The following is an 18466-nucleotide window of genomic DNA, read 5'->3' on the forward strand; positions in this document are numbered from 1 at the left end:
GCCCACAGTCCATGCAAGCAACATCTACAGATCCTGATGTCAGAGACTGGTTGGGATGCCTTCTTGGTCTCTACTGTCCATCCATAGGCCCTGAACTGGCTTCTCCTCAGGTGATTTTGGCATGACAAGAACCGGTCACCACTGACCTGGCATCAGGAACATCACAGTGGCTGACCCAGTTCCAAGAGTTACCGGAGGACAGGGTGTACCTCGAAGGACCTCTGCCGTCAATTGTCCTTGAAGAGAGTGCTCTTCATGTCACGTCTTGGAGGTCTGAGGGGCTGAGTGCTGGCCAGCATGCGTCTGGCGTAGGGGTTCTCGTGCAGCCCAGCCTGCCTTAGGGCCTGTTCCAACTTCAGCCGGGGGTCTGCCATCACCTGATAAGGGTAGATTCACGAAGGGAAGAACAAAAAAATAAATATAACATCTTTGTGAACTGTATGGGCAAACACTTTAAATGGTTCTATTCCACTCTGCTATTTCATTCGATTATTTTGCAGAGGAAGTTTATTTCATCATCCAATGCTATCTTACTAGTTTTGAAAAAACACATGAAAATCACCTTTTAACATAGATGAGCTGCAACTGCACTGAATCGTACAGCATTAGTTACTGATACAGTATGACAGGTGAAATTTCAGTAGAGAGTACGCAGCATAATATTTCAACTGTCACTTACAGCAAAAGAAAGAAACAAAAAATGTATGACAAGACAATCTCACTGAATAAAGATCAGCTTCCAGCAAAATAATAACAAATGTCAATACCTCATCACTTCAATGTTTTTGTTTTTCTGAAACAAACACTTATGGCAGCTTTACATTGGGCTCTCTAAAACTTTTTTACAAATGTGAACACAAAGTTTGCTACAGGCATGCTGATTATTTTGTGTACAAATTGAAGGTGTTGTACCCTCACATACTGACATTCGAGCCATTTATGCTTTTATATTGTCTAAATTCCTTCAGTTTCACTTAGATTTTGTTGTCTGTACGTCACTTTGTCCCATCACAAGTATTTGGCTGGGTGCCTTCCTCTCCATGGCCCAACCAACTACTTTGCATGGCCCGTAACATTGCAACACTAGACTTCATCATCATTCATGATGATGATTACTACTAACTTTACGATTACGATAATAATAGCTCTCACTATTACAATACTCTCAATAGCTCTCACTATTAAAATACTAACAATAATAATAGCTCTCACTATTACAATATGTCATTGCAGTCACTGTATACCCATGATCACTCTTAAATTGAACTGAATTGAATTCAACTCCAATATGCATGGTAATTACAACTACAACATTGTAGGAGCACTCGTCTGATAATTGATCTCACCTTGTCGGAAGGAAACGTCCTCATATCAAAGAGAGGTCGTTGAATGTTTACATCCTGTTCAGCCCCAATCCCCATGCGAGCTTTGGATGCCTGTCCAGATAGGAAGAGTACATCTCAACTGTTAATCATGTCCTTCAGAGGTACAAACAAGTTGAGCAGTTATCTTACGGTATCATCTTGAATGAGACCCTTTACTTGTTTTGAGATACAGTTCTGATACTACTTCATACACATTTCAACTATTTTAATATAAATTTTCAAGTCATACTGGACTGCAGCTTTCATGATATGAACTTCCTCTAGTTGCCTCTGGTATATGTTTGTACCCCACTACAACTGAAAATTTTAATAGGTAACCACAGAAAATTGCTACATGTGACATATCTCTATAAGAGTATCTCTCTCGGTATATATATCATATCTTCAATTAATCTGTGACAACTTCACATTTTACAATTTCAGCTGAACTGCACTCTATGACAATATCACACTGCAATCACTTCTTTATTACATGAATTATAATGAAGCAAACGTATCAATCTTTAGTAAAAATTAAACAGCTTGTAAAATAGAAGAGATTTAGAAAATGTCAATTCTTGCAAAAAATTGTCATGATTCCTTAAACTAATAAAAAATGCACTGCAACAGTCATTCATCATGTCAGTCTGCACTTTAAAGTTGTGCTATTACTCAAATCTCAAAATCACTTTTCTTCTTTGCAAGAAAAGATGAATTGTAAAATGACAACAAATGATGTCTCACTCATACCGTAGTATCTTTCATCATGCGAACAGGATCACTCTCAACATGGACAGCAACCTAATAATTCAACGAGAAAGAGCACCAATTTGAGATTGGCATAACCAATCATGGACTTGGACTCTCCTTTTTCTGTCTTTTCTTTTCAGTTCATCTGTCATCTTTTATTATTTCTTCTTTTTTTGGAGGGGAGAAGGAGGGGGATTTACAGGATATGAGCAGCTACTTTGCATGGTATTAAAAACAGTAGCAACAGTCAGATTGTATGGCACAGTAGATTTTTCTTTGATACTCATGAAATAAAAAGTCAACCTTCACGTCCAGGCAATGAAGATTGAATCCACAAGTGATATGAATATTAAAGCATACACAAATTACATGTATCTGGAGGACAAATCCATGCTGAATGAACATACTGAATCAAATCTAGAGCACATATAAGTCGTAACATGAAGAAAATTATGAAAAATACCATAAAAGTGAACACAGGTTGACTGTAGAAAAGTCATATAATATAGGCACTGTGCGACACATTCAAACGGTCATTGAATCCACAAGGATGATATCACTTGCATCATATTTGTTGATTGCTCTGTCAATGTAATGACACCTGTCACACATGAGTTATAAAAACAATATATTTGCCTCTGCTCTGCTAAAGCAAAAGGTAAAGGAAAAATAATACATCATTTCACAGTGGTCATGAAGAAACAAAGTGAATTCTTTTATACATATTATTGCAAACATTGCATTTCAGTCTTTTTATGTGCAAGACAAAGAGGGTATTTTGTGTAACTATATTTTCCACCTTCATCTCCTACCCTGTAAATTCACAAAGATGCGAAGAACATATTATGGTCTATAGCTTCCATAGACAAAAGTCAAGTTGCTATAGGAGAAAAACAAAATAGTATGATTGTTTTTTGTTTTTTCCCTTTTTAATCAAAGCATCAGTCGAATTCACATTTTGAAGAACTCGTAAATAAAAAGTACCAGCTGAGATGGCATTTTAAGAATACAGGAAAACACTGTCAATTGTTGATGCATTTCTCTTCTCTATCCAGATTGATTACTAAATACGCCAAATATATTTCGCGAGTCTAAATTTTCATGAATCGGGACTTCATGACAATTTCGCGAGTGGTTAAATTCGCGATCGTGGAGTCCTGTACTGAACGGAGAAAATGTGTACGCGTATGTCACATTCCTATCGGCATCACAGTCAATATTTTCGCGTGTTCTTATTTTCGCAAGCTGACTTGCAAAATTCGCGAAAATAAAAACCTCGCCAAATATTTGGCGTATACAGTACCTGTTCCCTGAGCGCCTCAAGCCGTCTCTCTCGCTCCATCTCCTCCTCCTCCAGTCGCATCTGATCCTCCTTCATCTTCTCAACTTTCAGCTGCTGGAGATGATCCCGGAAGGCCACTCTTTGTGAGAGAAAATAGATCGTGCAGGTAAAGGGACACATGAGTGGAAAGCAGGACACTTCACATACAAAATCCTGATGTGAGCCTTGCTAAATAGCTAGCAGATATTTACGGAAGTCCTCATTCTTCAGGAAATAAGTTTATGTTGAGACCTTGATAACAAAATGGGTGATATACAGTAGACTAACACTAAATAGAAGCAAAACAAAACATTAAAACAAATCTTTTCCATAAATTGGCATTAAGAAAAAAAAATAGACTCACACACACATCAAATCAGAAACTGATGGTGATATTTTGTTATCAATGGTGGGAAAACACTTTGAAACACATCTAACTGAAGAACAAAGTACAAAAATTTAGGGTACTAGTCATTAAGAAGTGATTTCCAGATCAATCCTATAGGTACACAGAGTATGTATTCTGCAGTCACTCTAACGATGCACCTCTGAAAATGCATGGCTAAACACTTAGAAATGGTCATCTCGCATTATGAGACCCTTTAAAAAAAATCATAAAGATAACACAACAGGTGGTTATCAATGCCATTCTGCATTAATCCAGTGGACATGTAAACATTGTAAGTCATAGCCACATTCGAAAATGTGGATTAAATGCAAGATTATTTGGCAAGACTGGTATTCTCACGAGACAATGGATTTCATATTCAAGTCAATAAAACAATGCATGTATACATAAGCAGATTCATTTCCAGTGGCTTTACTAAGAGTCAGTTAGCACTTAAATCTATTGCCTCAGTCTGACAATATCTGACATGACTTGAGAAAGATTGGTTCTGAACAGTTGAAGAACTAGGGCAGAAGGGTTGCTACTATAAAGTTCCCATCCAGTCATCGAGTGGCAGTGGACATACCTCTCTTTGTCATGGGCAGCCTGCACTGCCATCGCCTTCCTCAGCTCTGCTAATCTCTCCCTCTTCTTGGCCTCCTCAGCTTCATGTTCCTTTCGTAGTTGTTCCTTGTATACATTAATCTGAGAGGGACAAAGTATAAGTTTCAATAGATTTCAATTTTTTCATTTTCTCTTTTGGTACAGAAATGATGCCTAAAGTCTTCAGATCTCTTCTTTCTTGTTTTTATCTCACTTTATTTCATTTTAGATCTCTCCCGAGCATGCTGACAGTGGCATTCAGTTGCCTCTATTCCTGTTAATCCAACCTTTACACGATCATAGAGCACAACAAAGAATGGGGGAAAACTCAACGACACAAAGCAAAACAAAATGTGAGCTCTTGAGATGGCATGCAACTTTACTTTGTAATGCCTGCAGAAAACTGTGTTAAAACCCCACTTATGATACCACTGGATACTATAAAAGAATGTATGAGTCACATATTTGGGCTCTTGAGTGCAGCAAATTCATCTGGCAAAATTTGTCAAAATCAATGTAACTCTGGCTCTCATCTACCACTGAATACTTACAACTTACATATCCTTCTGTGTGAAGAATGCTTGTACAGATTCAAGCTCTACAAAAGTGCCCGGTATTAGCAGTCCCCGGGCTATTATAAATTGATGACGGGTCATCAAATTTCCATTAAGGCTGCCTTTAGGTGGCCCGACTGGACAGCTAAGATTCTAAATAAACTTTTATGTTTCCTTTTATTTCAGGTCACTAAAATTTTAAAATTAAAGATTTTAGTGGCCAAAACAGACCCAAATATGCCCAGATGGGCCACCAGAAAAAAGATGAGAGCATTGAGCTCTACTTATAATTTTCTCACTTTCTCTTTCTCTGCCGCCCTCTTCTTCTCCTCTTTCTGCTTCTCCAGCTCCAGCTCACGCTGTGCGCTGCGCAGCCGCTGGACCTCTAGCTCCGCCTCGATGCGCATGGCCTCCAGTTTCTGCTCTCGCCAGAGTTCCACCTTCTCGTAGAGTTCCCGCCGGATCTCCTCCTGCCGATGCTTGTCGATGGCCGCCGCCCGCTGCAGCTCGTCCGCCAGGCAGGCATCGGCAAAGGTGGCCGCCCCCCTCTCGTACAGCTCCTGCTTGTCCCGGGCCCAGCTGTTGATGAGTGTGTGCCGCAGCTGGTTGTAGTAGCGGTGGTTTATCATCCAGTCCTCGTGTGCCACCTACACGTAAAGAATGCATGGGAAAACCAAAGTAAAAACAAAAGCGCACAAAAAACACAACGTATTTGACTGTGTAACTGCAGACGTGTATCCCAGTGTGTATGTATCTTATACATTCTCTGTGCATTGCAAATCTAAATTTAATTTCTTTTCTGTTATCAACTTTCTTGTCAAGTTTTCTTTTTCTTCCCCTAGCTAGTCATCAAAGTACAAGTGTATAGTATTTCACATTATTTACATCAACCATAAAGTATAGCATTTCTTACTCCTTTCCATGCTGTAATCTTGCTGTTGTTATAATCCAGGATTTCTCATCTCTGTACTCCTCTTTCCACTCTTTCCATTCTGTGTATTTATTATCATTAGTTTGTCATTCTGCATCACCTAAACTCTGCCTTCAACAAGTTTGAAACAGTCAAGTGTAACTCCAGAATCTTTTTATATTTTATACCATGATCCTGGAGTTAGCTTAAACCACAATATTTACATGTCATACATCCTGGTATATGGCAGAAGATTTCTTAACACTCAGGGGGGGGGGGGGGGGGGGGGGAAGGGTGTCTTGCACAAAAACACATTACATTGATCACATGTGGTGAATTTCAACTGAATTGCTCTACAACTGAGAGAGAAGTAACATACCAGTTCCACTCTGGATTTCTTTGGAAACTGTTTCTTCAGCCTGTCAATGTACAGCATCCGTCTGTTCTGCATATCTCTTGGGTACATCTCCACAATACTAGTAAAGATCAGATGGTCATCCCTTGTCCAGCCACCAAAGGATAACCTGCAAATCAAGAACACTTACATGTTTTACTCTGTGTTTACATGGAAAAAAAGTGGCATTGGTATGCACATATTTAAGTCTTTGATATGAAGTGAGGGTAGGAAATAAGCTTGGGATGGTTCTAATTGATATGTTGTGACAGTATAGTGTCAAAGTACATGCAGAAATTTACATAAAAAGAAAGAAATTTACCCAGAATTCAAAATCTTTGTACAGCTATCTCTGAACTATTATGATCATGTAGTTGCTATGATACATGCCTTTTCTTTCCCACAAAATTTCTTTGCAGAAAAATGTTTGATATTGTTATTTCACATTTCACAATATTATTTCACAGTAATTTCACATGACATTGTGAGGGCTTTGAAATGGTGCTTCCAAATTTCTTGGAATGGCAATGAAAGGTATTATATGGCAAGCTGTTTACAAAGCCACCAAAAAGGGAATGAAATGAAGATTTGTGAATTCAAATGAAAACAAGAGACCCGCGGGTCTAGCGCTCACCTGAGTATCGCAAGTTCACCTTTCACGCAGTCACTAATCTAAATTATTCACAGCTCTACCAAAATTTGACCAGGCACTCTCAAGTAGAAGATGAAAATGTACAATAAGGTCCCATATTTTTAAAGATTCCTTAATTTGGGGGGATTGGGGCCCCCTGGGGCCCTCTGGGTGGGGCATGGTGCTCATTTTGATAAATTGTGATCCTGATCCCCTAGGGATGCTACTTGCCAAGTTTGACGAAAATCCATCATGAGGTTTTCAGGAAGAAGATGAAAATGTACAATTTAGGCCCCCATTTGGACCTTCCCAACCACCCCCCCCCCCCCTCCCCGAGGGGCACCCCTGGATCTCCTATGAACAAACTTGAAACTACAGTCATTAATGTACTCACTCATAGTATTATCTTAGCTCTATAACTTCTGATACTAGAGAAGATTTTAAAAGATTCCTTCATTTTGGGGGTGTGGGCCCCCCGGGGGCCCCCTGGGTGGGGCATGGTGCCCATTTTAACAAATTGAGATCCTAACCCCTTAGGGATGCTACCTGCCAAGTTTGGTGAAAATGGGTCATGGGGTTCTCAAGAAGATAAAAATGTACAATTTAGGCCCCATTAGGATCCCTCCTCACCCCCCTCCCCTGGGTCCCAAGGGGGGCACCCCTGATTCTGCCATGAACAAACTTGAAACTACAGTTATTAATGTACAAACTCATAGTATTAACTTAGCTCTATCACTTATGGTTCTAGAGAAGAAGATTTTTACAGATTCCTTAATTTTTTTTGGGGGGGGGGTTGGGCCCCCTGGGGCCCCCTGGGTGGGGCATGGTGCCCATTTTAACAAATTGGGTTCCTAACCCCCTAGGGATGCTAGCTGCCAAGTTTGGTGAAAATGGGTCATGGGATTCTTAAGAAGAAGATGAAAATGTACAATTTAGGCCCCATTAGAACCCCTCCCCTGGGTCCCAAGGGGGGCACCCCTGATTCTGCCATGAACAAACTTGAAACTACAGTCATCAATGTACTAACTCATAGTATTAACTTAGCTCTATCACTTCTGGTTCTAGAGAAGAAGATTTTTACAGATTCCTTAATTTTGGGGGGTTTGGGCCCCCCTGGGGGCCCCCTGGGTGGGGCATGGTGCCCATTTTAACAAATTGAGTTCCTAACCCCCTAGGGATGCTACCTGCCAAGTTTGATGAAAATCGGTCTTGGGGTTTTCAAGAAGAAGATGAAAATGTAAAAAGTTTACGCACGACGCACGACGGACGACGGACGACGGACGACGGACGACGGACGACGGACGACGGACGACGGACGACGCACGACGCACGACGGACGCCGGACGAAGGGCGATCGCAATAGCTCACTTGAGCCTTTGGCTCAGGTGAGCTAAAAAAAGGGGGGAAAAAAAAAGAATGAGACCAGTACATGCTGTTCCTCGGGTACGGCAAATATGGAAATCATGGGCATGAGAGAGCTACAACTTGGGGATCGATGTACAATTCTCATGTCACTATTTGTGAGTGAGGGGAACACACTTGTCTTATACACGTCCTTGAAAATGGGTGAGTTATTAAAGTAAATCCCCTCAAGTTCATCCTGGGACACTTGTTAATAAAATTAATGTGTAGAATCCTCTGTGAGAGGAAAAAGAAGAAGAAGAGAAGGAGGAAGAAGAGGTGGAGGAGGAGGGGAGAAGGAGTTCTTACCCAATTGTACCAGCATGCCTCCTGTCAAGCTCCCTCAACTTCTCAAGGTACTTCTCGTCAAGCAGGAGAAATTCTTGGAGAACAGACTCTCTCAGCTCCAAGTCAGGGCATTCTAGCATCTCAGCCTCCACCGGGATGCCCTCCACGACGTGCTTCTCTGTGCCTGGTGGAGGTCATGTAGTATGATGAGTGTGAGCACTGCAGCTTCACATGTACAAGATAAGATACTATATACAAATAGTGAATAGTCATGAGTGCGATGGTACAAGATTTCACAGGAGGTGAAAGATAGAGGCGCTCTATTCAATGAGGCAAAGCTGAGTTGAACAGTGCGCCTCATATCTCACCGAGTGCAAAATCTTGTTCCATTGCACGAGTACAGACCATACACTGTTTTATACAACATCTCAAACGTCAACAGATGTGGTCCACACAGATTCTTGAATTTAGCACAGAAATGGCAACTATTTTCCGTGAAAGACGAATGAGTACCCGCACAGTCACAGTCACCGTGTACTACCTTTGTACGCGAAAGAAAACCAATTGGTTGAAGTTGTTTACAAAAATGAGTGACAAAAGTATGTGCTTGTAAGTGCGCTTGTAATTGCTGAGTGTGTGCAGCAAATGTTCGTTTACGGTGACATCAGAGCCGTGCCATGGAAGAAAAAACTTCATGTCAATCATGAGTTTAACACGGGATTCAATGGAAATTGGTGATGTCAGCCATGCGCTATCTATTTTTGCTCAAATAAAATTGCACGGGTGACAGCCAGTGTGCAATGGAACTTTTAGCTGTATGTCATGTGATCTAAAGTGGCCTGTCTACATTTTACCCTATGCTATTGGGGGGGGGGGGGGGCACTGATGAGACAACAACAACAACAGCTTGACATGTTCCAGCTAAGTACATGAGGACATAGATAATTACTTTATATCCATCACAACAGTGTACATTCACCCTGAGATCTAAAAAAAAATGTTGGCCATACATTTCATGCATACCCACAATCATATAACACTTACCGGTAATTTTTCCCTCGCGTCATCAATATACAACACAAAAACACAATTTATACTCAGATGCCAACTAACCGTTGGTCAAAGACACTACTCACCCTGGAGGACATGTTGGAGGAATCCCGACTCCAGCTCACTCTCCAGGGACCACTGCTCGTGGCTGAGTCGCTTCATCACCTCCTCCTGCTGCTCCTTCACACTCTCCACCACCTTGCAGACTTCGGCGTGGTCCTCCTCCAGCGCCTCCTCTCCACGATCCAGCCGAGACTTGTTGCGGGCCAGCCACACCTTCAGATCATCCTGCAATTTGACAATTAAATCAGTCCATCATATGAACTCTCGACAGGTACACACTAAAAACCAAATCATCTGATAAAAACATGTATGATGAGCTATGAGAATGCACATCAAAATATTTCCAAGACAACTCAAAAGGCTGACGTACATGTAAATGAATACAAACATTTTCATATGATAAAACATATGTAAGAAATGAAATCAATATGCACAGACAATAAGTGTTATGTTAGCAGTCTGTTTTAATTTTTCTGTTCTCTGAATAGTCCTCCGAAGGTAGAAGAACACACAGACAGTGATTCAATGAATGATAGAATTGTCACACACTGATATATGAAAAAAAATAATGAATAAATCACAATAAATCTTGCATAATGCATATCTTTCTCATGAACAGAAAATCAAGGATTTTTCTTCTTTGTTTTCAGAAGGCTGTACACTACTTTGGACAGAAAGTAACCTGAAGATTGCATTTATGAGTCAGAGTTGATTTTGTAAGTGGAATTGCATTCATCAGGCTTCAACTCAAGTACCAGGTAACTATTATATGCCATCCTTCTCATTTGATACAAACTAAGATAATGAATGGATTATTATATCAAATATATATATATATATATATATATATATATATATGCATCTCAACAAGAAAGTGATCTAAATGTTGTTGACGCTGCTGTAGATTAAAAGACAAACAAACATACATACTTGTTACACATGAATACTCACACATGACTATGCAGATTGAGCCTCAGGGATAATTTCTAGTAGGGTGAAAGCCAACTAAAACTTGATTGTAGCACAAAAGTAAAGAACCCTGATATGCCACCTACCTAAACTGTCCTACAAAACAAAAACAAGACATACGTTTCCGTTTACATTCAAGTTGCCAGTGATGATTCACCAACATGATTTCTGACCATGTTCTGCACATCAAGTTACTGTCCCATTTTGCAAATAAGATCCACCTGTATCTAAAAAACTAAGATAGTCACAGATATATCCCTGTTGCAGACCGGATGAGAGAACTTTACAATATTAATACAACACTTTTTTTAAATGTGAATGAGATGTACCTTGTTTGGCATAATGAGCAAAGAAAGAAAATATCTTGAAAACTTGAGATCAATCTTCTTTCATATGAGCCCCAAGAGTGACTGCAACATACTGTAAAACATGATAATTTCACGCAATTAAATTTTCACAAATTGGAGCTGACTGCCATTTTTGCAGCATGAATTTCAAGAGTTGCCTCTCTTCATAATCCATGCATATAGTGTAGACAAGACCTTTTGTAGGCATTTTAATTTTGCGCATCTTGGCTCTTGCAAATTTGCCAAATTAACATGCACACAAACAGTTTTTACAGTATCACTCACTCTCAGGGTCCAGATGGGTTCAGCTGTGGCCTTGCGAAATTTTTCAAGTTCCTCCTCAAGCTGCATCTTGTAGTCTTCTGCCTCCAGCATGAACATGGTGATGGAGGATCCCTCGGAGGAGCCTTCCAGGATGGCATTCTCCTGCTCCCTCTCCAGCCGGTGCCTCTGGCTGTCCAGACGACCCAGCTCCCGCTGCCACACCGTGCGGTGCTGCTTCAGCAGCGTGGTCTCCTTGCTCACCTTGGAGAACTCCCGCAGCTTGTTCATCTTCAGCAGGGAGCGGTTACCCGCGATGCGCCGCTCCAGCGTCTGTGCCTTCATCTGGTCATAGTCCACCTTCTGGTAGCGAGTGCTACCAAGACCAGCTTTCATCCGGATCAGGAGTTTATCTGGAATAAAGAGGTAGAATATTTCCTTCTACATGTACCAGTACCTCTCTTCATTTACATGGTGAATTTCTACATTTCTTTCTATGCAAGGAAGTAATATACCAGTATTGGCAACTGGGTGCATCAAAATTAACCTCAAGGAATAAAAACACAAATAGCATTCAAACACAAAATTCATCATTGGGGTATTTCATGAAAATCAATTAATACAAGAATATACTTCAAAGACCAAAATAGATGTTTGACCTATCACTTAAACAGTATTGTTCTCATTTCTTTTAATTCGGAGAAATTGGCTGTCAGAAAGCATCAATATCTATGTCAACATTCAAGTCATTGCTCAAAACAAACTCACTCTTTGTGAGAGATCGCGGAGTACACTGCCTGCACAATCTAGAACTAAAGTTAGCCATCTGATGTCATGCAAACGAGACTCAACGCCAGAGGTAGAATGTGTGGCAAGGTGAAAGTCAGTTATTGCGTGTGTATGTATGTCTGTCTGCCTGTCTGTCTGTGGTCATGTGTAATGTAGGAACTGTACTTCTCATCTGACTTCACTCAACTTGCCATAAATCATACACATTGATTTTTTGCTCCCGGTTACCTGACAGATTTGTGGCATAATATTAGATGGGTAACTTCAATGTGTAGGCAGCATTTGCAGAGATCACTCGCAAAGAGCAAGTTGTTTTGAGCAACAACATGAAAGTCAGTCAACATCGATATCAACACTTCCCGATGACTGATTTGGTTCAGATTTGAGTGAGTGATTAGAAATAAGCATATCCAGGGATTTGGGGGCAATGTGGTTTGACAGTAGAATTCAAGATACACTTGTATCTACATGGATAGGAAAGTACATTTGCGGTTCTGATAATAAGTCTACTATAAATGAATCATATGTGACTGTGCACCTCAAAACGAACATAAAGTCGCACACACTGATTTTGCGTGAGGACTGAAAATAAGTGAAATGGGTCAACCTAGCCGAACTTGACTTTTTCATATTTTCTGAAAGAGCGGATCTTCTTTTACATTATGCTGAAATTTGGTATAATAAAACGGGCAGGAAAGTGTGTTTTTTAGCAGTTTATCTCGAACATTTTTGGTAGAATAGTGTGATTAGGTGTGTCTTTAGAATCCCTTTTTCATTTCTGAGAAACCTTGTTCACACTCTTCACTTTCAACTCTAATAACTTTTGAAGGGGTAGTGCTACTGCTTTGAAAGTTGGCATTAATTATGGACAGAATGTGTTAATGAGGCATGCTTAATTTCAGTTTAATTTGATAATTCCTTCATTGTTGTTACTCTGGTGGCTTACTTTCTGTTTTTTGTCCCATTCATCGCACAGCCAGCATGGTTTGGTAAAGATTAAGCGCTTGAATACACTGTACTTCAGAGCCTCTTTTCTCAGTTCACACTTTTCCTGAGTTTTTGCTTTCTTTCCAATATTTAGATAGGTTAGGAGAGTCCATTGGATTTGAGTTATACATCATTTTAAAGCTTAAAGTCTGCTCTTTCAGAATATGGTCTTAACTAAAAATTCATGTCTGGCGACTTTTTGTTTGTTTTGAGGTGCAGGGTCACATATTAAATGGTAACAATGACAGTTTTACACTGCAGCATACATACACTACAGTACCTGCTTCATCAGCTCGTCCAGTTTCCTTTGATCCACTCCTATGTACTGTAAGAAAAGATCTGTAGTCCCTCCCTGTCATGGCTGGAGATGATCAGACTGCTACATCCACACAATATCTATTTCTTTACTGTACTCTAGATAGAAAATAAAAGTAAAATGCACCAAGTCAAAGAAACAATGTTGTGTCATCACAGCTCAGTTCAGAGAGGCAGTATCTAGTAGACCCTTTATTGAGTAAAAAGAAAAGGTGATGGAGAGCAACCAGTAGTCCATTTATCTATTTTGGACAATAATTTATCACTTGGACTCTACATGTGCTGATCAACTGCTAATAGTGCAAATATTAAAATATGAATTTATATCTATAGCCTATGTTACATTTACTGGCACTAGTGTACATGTATACTTTTGCACCTCCTTGTCATTTCCTAACATGCACAAACTCACCCTAGTCATTCAGCAACCTAAGATAATCTCTCTCTTGTCTTCCTTTATAATGCGAGTTTGTCTTCTTTCTTTCCTTCCATTATCTTTTTTTTTTTTTGCTTTAAAGGACAAGTTCACCTTCATAAACATAAGGATTGAGCGAATGCAACAATATTAGTAGAACACATCAGTGAAAGTTTGAGGAAAATTGGACAATCGATGCAAAAGTTATGAATTTTTAAAATTTTTGTGTTGGAACCGCTGGATGAGGAGACTACTACAGCTTGTGAGTCATATGCGTACAACAGTATAAAGAAAATGTAAAGAAAATTCAACATATTTTCACTTTTTTCGCATAATAAAAGAGCACTTGACTTGCCTCTTTCTAAAGGCAGGGGGAATAATATTACCCATAACATTTGTCAGTAACGAGTCGGGGGAATGTGTACTTTTTTCAAAACATGTCATTTTGTGAAATTCTCTTTATATTTTCCTTATATTGTTGTACGCATGTGACATCTAAGTTATTCGCAGACTGCAGTAGTCTTCTCATCCAGCGGTTACTGCACAAAAACTTCAAAAATTCATAACTTTTGAACGGATTGTTCGATTTTCCCCAAACTTTCAATGATGTGGTCTACTAATATTGCTACATTCTCTCAATCCTTATGTTTATGAAGGTGAACTTGTCCTTTAAAGTGTACTTTCTATTTTGTAATCCTTTTGCTTCATTCTTTTCCAGGTTTATCTCTTTAGTATCTTTTCAGTCATTTCCTCCTGCATTCATTTGTCTCATAATCACATTTTTCACAATCCTCTTTCTCTCTCACACACACACACACAACATGAACAACAACCCCAAACCTCAACCACTTGCTACCACAAGACTTGGTACTTACAGCGTATTACAAGCTGAGGGAAAGGTAACCCCGCCGCGGGGCGCAGTACATCTAGTAACCAGTAACAGCGCCCCGATGACTTGTATGCAATTTAGTGAAGTAATCAAGTGCACTGCGATGCTTGCAATTCTGTAAACAACTCACCATTCAAAACGACACTTGCATGGATTCGCAACGAAAAACCACGTTATAATACCATATGGTTAAATATTTATTATGTATCCCTCACCATTACCTCCGAAAACAAGATTAATCGTCATCATCTTTGAGACCATCTCAGGGAGATGCGGTTCGCCATTTAGAACATATCATGTAAGTAAAATGACCTGCGCATGCGCCAATGAATATTCATTTCAGTTCTCAGCTAGCCGTCCTGCTTTGTTTTTTTTTGCGCATACCCTGAGTAAGTTGTACTACTATGATACGAAGTGATGACGGACTAAAACCTCGGATAAAATCTTTCACTGCTTTGATGGGCTCTTAAAACAGATCATATTGTAAATCGATTTCCGCGCCTCTAAAATAGTATCTTATCTAACAGTATGGCTATGAATTTCCATGTACAACCCTGTATTTTGGTCTCTGGTCACCAAAATACTTCAGACATACTGTACGAGCTGAAATTTTTGCGGTGATTTTATTTTCGCGAATTTCACGAATCACCATATCAACACGCAAATAATTAAGTTCAGTTAGACCTTCGCAACTGCGAATAACAATAATACGCAAAAATGTCCTCCAAGTAGCAATTCGCAAAAATATCTGTACCGGTACGCAAAAATTTCAGCTCGTACAGTACCATATCAGGTGGTACATCAATAGCCATAGCCCCCAAGTAAATATGTAATACTCAATAATTGAATAGGTCTACTATTGATACTAAAAAATAGGCTTATAAATTTAATAGTAAATAGGGCTGCAATGCGACCCCGACTCGGCTCGGTATGGTGATGGGTTTGGATCGCTGGTGCGGTTAAGGAAAAGGTAGAAAAACAGGTTTATCATTGTATTGATTTTTGGACTCTACTTTGATGCAAGAGGGCCCTAATCTATAAATTCACACAGCTCAACTGGCTCCAGTGGCTGGTCTGTCGGACTCTGCGGTCTGAAGCGTACGTGTATTTATGCAGGGAGGTCTCACCTCTCTGATTTATGTTAGGCCCTATGCGCTCTTTATCGACTTTAGTCTTTATGAATGATTTTACCACACATTTTTCTCTTTACATGGGACTGATGAATGGACTGACATCTACGAGTACGAGTCGAGACGTATACGCGCTAGTACGGGCAAATTAACGGGCCTCGTTGTCAAAAAAGGACCTACATCATAACTGTTTAGTCTATGAAACCGTCAGAGGAATATTATAGCTAGAAACAGAGTTCGCAAGACCACGGCAATAATGGCTTGACTTTCAATCGACACTCACCTAGCGTTGCTTGTTGTCAAGGGATGGCATACGTATCGCATGCAAAAAGTGGTTCCCACGTACGTATAATATAGGTCATGCTCATTAATATTCATAAGCTAACCTGTAAAAAAAAAAAAAAAAAAAAAAAAAAAAAAAAAGGGGGGGGGGGGGGGGGGGAGAAAGGATGAGAAAAGAGAAGAAACCCAAGAGGCTTGACAATCTAACAATTAATGAACACAACACAAAGGTGTTGCCACATTTGAAATCACTCCAGATTTTTCTTTCTTTCTTTCCTCGTCTTTGTTTTTTGTTTTTGTTTCTTTTTACAGCATTGAAGATAAATGCATAGGCCTATGTACCCTTGTATAGGTAGGTAAATATATGTTAGACAGATAAATACAGATATGGAATTAGTGTATTTTACTTCTCTTTTCCTGTGTTTTTTAATTGTTAATGTTATTTATGTAATTGTGTGTACATGACAAATCCTCACGGTTTCAGAAGAAAGTTTACTGTAATGAATGGCAATATCTGCCCATACTCACGCAGCTCTGAGCATTTAGTGTTCAGATGTTGAGTAGAAGTGCAAAAATGACTGCAGAATTAAAGAGATTAACGCACAAGAAGTTACTCTCCAGCACACTGTAGGTCCCATCTAATTTGTATTTTGCAGACTAATGTCTATACATGTACGTAAGGTACATATGTATGATTTTACTTAACCTCGGTGAGTTAAAGTATTTGAATAATATGATAATTCAGAATTATATCACTGATTTTTGTTTCCTTCCTATAGATATCTGGCCATAAATCAGATACTTTTTTTTTTCTTAGAATCAAACTAGGAGGAGGCTACTTAGATCAGCTTTCTTACTGGAGTTCAGCTGTCATACATGTAGATGTCAAGTTAAACATACAATATTTACACAGATCTGTTAATAGTAGTTCCCTCATTGCAGTTCATCAGACTGTCTGTAAGAATGGATATTATGTCGAAGTTTGTGGAGAGTTTATGTATGGCCATATACAGTATATATATATATATATATATATATATATATATATATATATATATATATCTTTCTCTCTCTCTCTCTCTATAAACATATATATATATTTATATATATTGACATCAAATCTTGCACTGTTCTTGCACCGCCCGCCATGTTGTGGTTAAGTCTTTTGATGCCAGTATATTTATATATATATATATATAAAATACGTCACACAGACAACATACGATCGGACTCAGCTGCAACAGAGGGAGTTCCATCTTTAATTGTATTTAGTAATATTATGTTTGATTGTTATTTGGTACTTGTTAAATATATTTTGTATTATATTATTGTATAAGTTATTACGATGTTTAAGTATATTTTTGAATTTGCAGAATTTGTATAATTAAGGTAAGTTGAGTTTCGTTTGATTTTACACCGTGGGTAATTTTGACTGAATGTTGTTGTAACAAATTGTCATTGTAGATTCTGACAAAGGGCAATCAGCTCGAAAGCTTAATAAAAGGGGTTGGAACTACATTGCAGCTACGTGCAAGATTTGTTGACATATATATACACACACACATATAATGTATATATTTAAACAGATGTGTTTACACTTGAATATATTACATTACACGTCTTAAGTTCTGCATCTTTTGCTTCCTTTGTGGTAAAAGTATTTTGACAATGCCATCAGATTCTTTGGTAGGGATTGAGAACCTGTTTTTTGTTCTTCATGATTCAATTGTTTATGTTTTATAAATATTTTCAAACTTTTCTCAAAATAGAAACATCTTTAATATGAATGTGTTCACAAAATTAGTGAAATGTTATCAATAGATCTGTGCCAAGTTACTAACAAGGAAGTTAAAAGTGCTTTGTGTCCACTCTCTTATTTGATGCATTCTTGATACCAAATGGCATACACTTTTCTATTTGCAGCTTCCAAGTCATTATTGAGCCCTGTTTTATCAAAAGATATAATCAATTTCATATTTCCTTCACACACAGGCTGCCATAGACTTACAATAGAAATCAACTTTATAATAAATTTTAACTCTTCATAACACAGGGCCTTGATCTCATACACTTTCTCTGTCTCACCATTCTCTTCATTAGTTACTATTTTACATAATTCTAATCACGTTTTAGCCTCTTTACATACTCAGAGACACAACCACACAACAAGCAAAAATTCAGGAAGATACAATTCCATATATTTCTTACTTTATATATACATTATACAAGCATAAGCAATCAAATACATGTTTATCAATATTTATTGAACATAGCAAGTAACTGAGAACCTTTATGTAGCATCTATAGTCACAAACACATGATTCGTGTGCACACATTTATCTCAATGATATAAAAAAATAAAGAT

At 38.8% G+C, this 18466-nt stretch overlaps 1 protein-coding gene across 1 annotated transcript; it reads right to left on the minus strand.

Annotated features, from left to right (window-relative positions):
* Positions 1-227: 227 nt before the first annotated feature.
* Positions 228-13429, minus strand: LOC139737444 (coiled-coil domain-containing protein 148-like). The gene is made up of 11 exons (XM_071648120.1): positions 13351-13429; positions 11319-11707; positions 9741-9942; positions 8626-8788; positions 6270-6414; positions 5280-5627; positions 4410-4528; positions 3418-3535; positions 2115-2165; positions 1347-1436; positions 228-377 (listed from the first exon to the last, which is right to left on the minus strand). Exons 1-11 carry the CDS (start codon positions 13427-13429, stop codon positions 228-230), a joined length of 1854 nt encoding a protein of 617 aa, XP_071504221.1.
* Positions 13430-18466: the final 5037 nt, after the last annotated feature.

This window comes from Diadema antillarum, unplaced genomic scaffold (assembly GCF_040938485.1).
Source record: "Diadema antillarum isolate AM-2024a unplaced genomic scaffold, OU_Dant_1.0 seq00000693_RagTag, whole genome shotgun sequence".
NCBI classification, from domain to species: Eukaryota; Metazoa; Echinodermata; class Echinoidea; order Diadematoida; family Diadematidae; genus Diadema; species Diadema antillarum.